We start from the raw sequence: 7,487 nt of genomic DNA on the forward strand, positions 1-7,487 counted from the left end.
GATTTAGATATGAAAAAACCTAGATAATTGAAAAATAACTAAACAAACTCTGATATAAAATTCTGAAATTCTGAAATTCTGAAATTCTGAAATTCTGAAATTCTGAAATTCTGAAATTCTGAAATTCCGAAATTCTGAAATTCCGGCATTTCGAAATTCGGGAATTCCTAAAAATTCTAAAATTCCTTAAATTTCTGAAATTCCGGAAAGTTCATTTTAAACATAAACTCAAATTTTCAGTTATTCCTCTTCTTGTCAGTCACTTCACAAAAATGGATATAAATGGAGAAGAAAACCAGTCAGCTATGGTGAACATCCTCGTTAAGAAGATCATCTTCGTCAAGAAGAAACTTGGATGTCGTCGGCTGAATAGGATCCGATCAAAATTCCAACTAAGCCACGCCCACACTGCAAAGAACCTGCGGGATGCTGCTGTCCGCCAAGCAAGGAGGATTGGAGATCAAAGTCGTCTACCACGATGACGTTGAGAATGTTGAAAATGAAGGATCAACGTCGGGATTGGAGTCTTCAATATCCGAAGAAGCTGTCAAGGTGAGAAATTCTAAAATCTCGAGATTCTTGTATTTTGAGCTCAATTATCTCGGTTCCTATAAAAAATATAAAAATATGTAAACCAATAAAATTTTTCTGATGTTTAAGAAATATGTCATGAACGACCAAATATCGAGTGTCAACCGAGAGAAGGAGCGGCGCAAATGGAGGATGAGAAGCTGGATCAGGAAGCAGCATAAAAGAAATGAGATAGGAACTAAATTGATCACTTTCACTAGATGAACTTTTATATCACATTGTCACTGAATAAGATTCACTATATATTCCCCAGTTCTAGAATCAGAATAAACTTATTATTTCTATTTTCGATAGCCACCGATCGGCATAAATTATTTTATCAGTTGACGAATTTTCGATGTTTCTTATAGGAACCAAACTTATGAATTAAAAAAAACAAGAAGTTTACGGTAAAAGAGGTGAGAGACGCTAAATAGAGTTTTGATGTTTTAACTTAAAAGACTCTAGGGGGGGGGGGGGGGGGGGGTTACGCCCACTCTAACCAAATTTATCTCCGTTCTTATTACAGATAGCAATCAGTTGTCAACTGATAAACACAGAAAATGAGATACACCTGCTCAATGTTGAAAGTAAGGAGGGTCGGGTGGTTAGAGTGCTCACAGTATTTCGTTTCGTTAAAGTATAGCTTTGAAAACCTCTACAGTAGTAAACTTATTGTGTATAATCATTCTGAAATTTGCAGAATATACAAAACAAAACTAGAGCTTTAATTTAGATATTGACAACTTTTTAGAAAAATGTAAGCCTGAGGACATATTCCACGTGAAAGAGACAAGAGAGAGATAGTCTCCTTGAGGAGGTGGGAGGGTCCATGACGCCCCTTTGAGCCAATTTATCTCCGTTCCTATGTTAGATAACAATGAGTTGTCAACAGATAAACTGTTTACCATAATATCAACAACATTTTATCAGTTGACAACTTTTTGATATCTCTCACAGAAAATGAGATACACTGGCTCAATGTTAAAAGTAAGGAGGGTCGGGTGGTTAGAGTGCTCACAGTATTTCGTTTCGTTAAATATAGTTTTCAAAACCTCTACAGTAGTAGACTTATTGTGTATAATCATTCTGAAATTTGCAGAATACACAAAGCAAAACTAGAGCTTTAATTCAGTTATTGACAACTTTTTTGAAAAATGTAAGCCTGAGGACATATTCCACGTGGAAAGACAAGAGAGAGATAGTCTCCTCGAGGAGGGGGGGGGTCCATGACACCTACTTTAAAGATGGTGTAATCCTGGTCTGAATTTAGAACGAGTTTTCCAAAAATAAGTTTTGGAGTCGGGAGTTTCAGCTCGATTGGACGATTTTGAATATATTTCACAGTTTTTCATACCATTTTGGAATTTTGAGGGGGAAAAAGACCATTGCATGGATGCGAGAAATTTATAAACCCTTCTCTGTTGTTTGAAACGCTTTTGGAATCTGATCTGACAGACTGACAGACTAAGCTGAAAACCAGGCCCTGATATTGAAAATTTGGCCGAAGCTGAAACTTTTCGTCCAATCGAGCTGAAACTCCCGACTCGAAAACTTATTTTCAGAAAACTGGTTCTAAATTCAGACCAAGATTACACCAAATTCCATTCATTTTTGGAATCCGCTTTTAGTTGAAAGTTGAACATAGCCAAGGCGCCTCACCACTTTCGAATTTCATGATTTATTGTTAGATGGAAGGTAGAGAGAGGAGAGCATATGGTATTATGGACAACCACACACACATACATGTCATGCTAAAGCAGATGGTGAAACGGAGAGAGTGTGAACATAGAATAAATATGCTTGATTACATGTCAAAATTTTGACTTTTTCAAAGTGGTGTATTCAAGAAATGGTACGGTATTTGAAAATTTGAACATTATATGTTACTAAATTGTGTTTTAAACAGATCAGGCAATTGGTACGTATGTAAAAATCACAAAAACAAGTATGCCCCTCACCATACCGGCCGCTGAGGACAACGAATTCAAAGTGGCCTAGTGCCAAAAATCAATATTTTTTGCCATAACTCGTGTGAACATAATTTCCGTGGGGTACTGACATGTTTCTAAAGTGAATCAAATGTGCTAAATTCAATGGTCATAATGAAAAAAAGGTAACTTGGGATTTTTGAGATATTGAAAATTTTTTTAATTTAAAAAAAATCAATAATCCAATCGATAGGAAAAAATCAATAAACATTTTTTCAAGACATCAGTTGATTATCTATTCAATGTTTTTTTTTGAATTTCAACAAACGCACATAAACTGACAAAGTTATGAATTTTTGAAAATCTAGCCATTTTTTGGTACGTTAAGGTCCGTAACGCCTTATAAAAATTTTTTTATCATCTATTCCGTTCGGATTCTGAGATAACTTTTTACGCTATTCAACCATATAGGTCTCGATTTTTTTCGAGGGTAACACTTGGGAGTCATTAATCCAAAAACCGAGTTGTTTTATTTTGAAGTAATCGCAATTGAACTTTTCAAGTATCTTTTCAGTTTTACATTTGTTTGGTTTGTATATGTATGGTAAAATGTTCCATCTCGTCGGTATTGTGGAGTGAACAACCACAGACCCATATGCGTCATGACAGAAAAGATGGCATAGGTAAGAGAGTGGGAAAGATGAAAGAGACACAGAGACAGAGACAACTGGACAATCAATTCGCCCCGCTGCCATCGGCATAGCTAGTCTCACTCTTTCCTACGACGACTTAATTGAATAGACGTCTTTTTTGGAGGTTCTCCCAAAATCCTTGAAATGAATGGATTTGGGAGAGCTCTTTTTTAATTTTGCTGAATATTCTCTTTTTCTTAATTATTATATCTACTAGAAGTGTATAGTATTTCGCAATAATCGCAACAATGAATGTTTTTTATAAAGGTAAGATTTTTTTCGAAATTTATATGATTTTGATTTGAAAATCTGATCTTCGGACTGAAAAGTAGTGGATTTGATTTAGGCTTTATGACTGTTCCTGCCAGAGTGTATGTATATAGCAATTTTTCGTCATTTGAGATTTGATGCAAAATAAGCAGTTTTGCTGGACAAATGCTGGACAATCGAATGTTCCACGTCTAGACTGGAATCATCAAAAAGGTCAGTTTGAAAAAAAAAAACTAAAAACAATGATCTCACTAACAATGGTTTAGTTCTGTTGAAGCTATAATTTAAACTTTCAGATGAGAAAAGCTGCGCGGAACATGGATCTGTTCAAGATCATGCACAAGATTCGCAACCGAACTTCCACATGAGTCTAGGTAAGTCTTTTTTGTTATCTATAAAAAATGTTATTTTCCAGCCGAAGTTTGGCAAAACGTGACTCAACACGAGAGGAAAATTTGGAGTGAACGGTGCGCCAGAGTGAAGAAGCTGGAGAAGGAGCAGTTTGAAAAGGGATGGATTTCGGCACAGACGGTGCATAAAGTTAAATTCCTCTTTTCCGAAACTTTTTATGTTTATCGCACTACCTCAATAAATATGAAAACTTTTGTTTCGGTTTCTTGTTTTCCAAATTTCAGATTTCAGATTTCAGATTTCAGATTTCAGATTTCAGATTTCAGATTTCAGATTTCAAATTTCAGATTTCAGATTTCAGATTTCAGATTTCAGATTTCAGATTTCAGATTTCAGATTTCAGATTTCAGATTTCAGATTTCAGACTTCAGATTTCAGATTTCAGACTTCAGATTTCAGATTTCAGATTTCAGGTTTCAGATTTCAGATTTCAGATTTCAGATTTCAGATTTCAGATTTCAGATTTCAAATTTCAAATTTCAGATTTCAGATTTAAGATTTAAGATTTCAGATTATTTAATATGTTGAAATTCTAAAATTCTGAAATTCTGAAGTTCTGAAATTTTGAACTTCTGGTATTCTAAAATGCTGAAAATCTGAATCTCTGAAATTCTGAAATTTTAAAATTCTGAAATTCTGAAGTTCTGAAATTCTGAAATTCTGAAATTCTGAAATTCTGAAATTCTGAAATTCTGAAATTCTGAAATTCTGAAATTCTGAAATTCTGAAATTCTGAAATTCTGAAATTCTGAAATTCTGAAATTCTGAAATTCTGAAATTCTGAAATTCTGAAATTCTGAAATTCTGAAATTCTGAAATTCTGAAATTCTGAAATTTTAAATTTTTATAAGTTATTTACATGTCGCTTTTGATTTTTACAATTCTCAAACCATTTATTAGAGTTTAGAACATTCTTACTTTCCTTTGAACTTTTTTAGTCCTCTCTTAATTTTGATTCCAGTTTTTTTCTGATACGAAAAAAGAAAAACTTCTTTTGCCCAAAATCTCTTTATCCTTAATACAAAAAAAATTCCCAGAATGCCAGACTCTAAATTTCAATCTCCAGGATTTATTGTTCTCAAAAATCAGTCCGTCCGTGTCCCAAATTCTGTAATTAGAGAGACCTGGTTCTAACGAAAATTCCTAATAAATCAGAAAAGTGTCACCAAGACTAATTGTGCATAAAGAACGATTTAATGATGTTTGAGGAGATCGAAAAGCTTCATGTTAGATTTTTTAACATTTTGAAATTCTAAAATTATTTAATATGTTGAAATTCGATTATTTAATATGTTGAAATTCTAAAATTCTGAAGTTCTGAAATTCTGAAATTCTGAAAATCTGAAGCTTCGTTTCTTTATTTGAATTCTTGTTTTTCTAGCAGCAACGAAAAAGCGATGTGTCAGATGTGAAGGAGAAAAAGGCACTGGAGGATAAAATCAATCAGTGAATTTATTTTTCACTTTGCTCCCTCATCTTTGGGTCATCGATCTTCATGGATTTCTCATAGGAGGTGCTGTTCGATATGTGAACAAGATTGCCGAGGAAATGATGGAGATGTCAGAGACCAAAGGTAATATTTTTTGCATTATTTTCATATCATATCCTGCTTTTGCATTGAAGGCGTGGAAAAGGCAGGTGTCCTTTAGAAGGCGGCAAGTAGCAGAAAAATGTTGTAATTTTTGAAAAATGTTGTAATTGCAAAGTGTTCAATCTAGGCCTGTTTTATATCCTTCAAAATTTTCAAAGTGAATTTTCGAAGCCTTCAAAATTTTCGAAGTGTAAATTTTCGAAGTGACTGAACAGCCGAGCTGTAGACTTTTGAAAATGTACAAAATCATCGAAAAAAAAACGTTTTTGTATATCTTATTGACCGGTACTGTACGTTAGTTTTCAGAAGTCATTCTGATCACTGGTTACGCGAACAGCAGATGTGACAAGGATCCACTGATAAAGATCAACTTGCTCCAGAAGTTTCCACAGAACGTTCGAGAAGATCCGAACAACGGCGGTCGTCTCATTTTCCCTGCCAAGTTTAACTTTTCAAATGGATATGTAACATGATTATAATTTCGCCGGTAATACGTCCCAAATATCTACCGATCAATTTTCAAAACATCCTCTCTAAAATTTACCGGTCCAACTTCATACCTATCCCGTTAGTATTCACATGTTTCTATCTCTACTGCCATACAAATTTTCCATGTACATATGAAACTCTGACTGTTTTTCTGTCTCATAATAAAACAATTGTTTGCTCACTATTAGAAGTCTGTCCATCTCCTCCCGGATGAATCATGAAGTGACCAAAGACACGGTCTGGTACCACGCTCTCATTTTCTGAGTAATGAACACACGATAGTCAAGGTCATCAAGGGATGGTCCCTGATGATCAGAGTATTAAGTGAATTAGGTGGCGGGGGAGTTTTAAAGGGGGGGGGGACTAACAAAGAAGACCATGAAAAACAAAACCGGTTTCTCTCCGAATAAGCTTTCAGGATTTCATATTTTCAGAATTTCAGAATTTCAAAACTTCAGAATCTCAAAACTTCAGAATTTCATAATTTCGGAATTTAATTTCAGAATTCAGATTTGCGAAACTTCAAAATTTCGGAGTTTCAAAATTTCAGAATTTCAGAAATTCAGAGTTTCAGGAATTCGAATTAAAAAAAAACGGAATTGAAAAATTCCAGAATTTATGGAAATCGGAATTTATGGAAATCCGAAATTATGGAATTCTGAATACCGGTTATTTAGAATTAAAATACCGGTTTTTCAATTCTAAAGTACCGGTATTTCAATTCTAAAATACCGGTACTTCAGTTCTAAAATACCGGTATTTCAATTCTAAAATACCGGTATTTCAATTCTAAAATACCGGTATTCAGAATTCCATAATTTCGGATTTCCATAAATTCAGATTTCCATAAACTCTGAAATTTTGAAATTCCGAATTTTTAAAATTTCGAATTCCTGAAACTCTGAATTTCTGAAATTCTGAAATTCTGAAATTCTGAAACTCCGAAATTTTGAAGTTTCGCAAATCTGAATTCTGAAATTAAATTCCGAAATTATGAAATTCTGAAGTTTTGAGATTCTGAAGTTTTGAAATTCTGAAATTCTGAAAATATGAAATCCTGAAAGCTTATTCGGAGAGAAACCGGTTTTGTTTTTCATGGTCTTCTTTGTTAGTCCCCCCCCCCCCTTAAAACTCCCCCGCCACCTAATTCACTTAATACTCTGATCATCAGGGACCATCCCTTGATGACCTTGACTATCGTGTGTTCATTACTCAGAAAATGAGAGCGTGGTACCAGACCGTGTCTTTGGTCACTTCATGATTCATCCGGGAGGAGATGGACAGCTAGGCGCGTCAAACGCATAGAGTCGACTTTGTTTCTCTGGGTCTCGTGTATTTTTCACAGTCTCTAAGTTTCGCCATCTGTTGAGTCATGATGCATATGTGTGTGTGTGGCTGTCCACCATACGATCACCTCTCTCACCTGCCGATTTAACAATACGTCATGATGACCTTGGTTGGGACGGCTCAGATGTGCAACAACCTCCAGACAAGTATGTGTTTGTCAAGTGAAAAATGATATCTGTAAGAATG

General features: G+C 34.7%; 1 protein-coding gene across 1 annotated transcript; it reads left to right on the plus strand.

The window, feature by feature from the left end:
- Positions 1-426: 426 nt before the first annotated feature.
- CBG24428 lies at positions 427-5,938 on the plus strand (the record flags this gene model as incomplete). Its single annotated transcript, XM_045240315.1, has 5 exons — positions 427-552; positions 3,076-3,184; positions 3,760-3,837; positions 3,879-4,040; positions 5,772-5,938. 5 exons carry the CDS (start codon positions 427-429, stop codon positions 5,936-5,938), a joined length of 642 nt encoding a protein of 213 aa, XP_045091334.1.
- Positions 5,939-7,487: the final 1,549 nt, after the last annotated feature.

The sequence above is a fragment of the Caenorhabditis briggsae genome, assembly GCF_000004555.2.
Source record: "Caenorhabditis briggsae complete genome, chrX, whole genome shotgun sequence".
Classification (NCBI taxonomy): Eukaryota; Metazoa; Nematoda; class Chromadorea; order Rhabditida; family Rhabditidae; genus Caenorhabditis; species Caenorhabditis briggsae.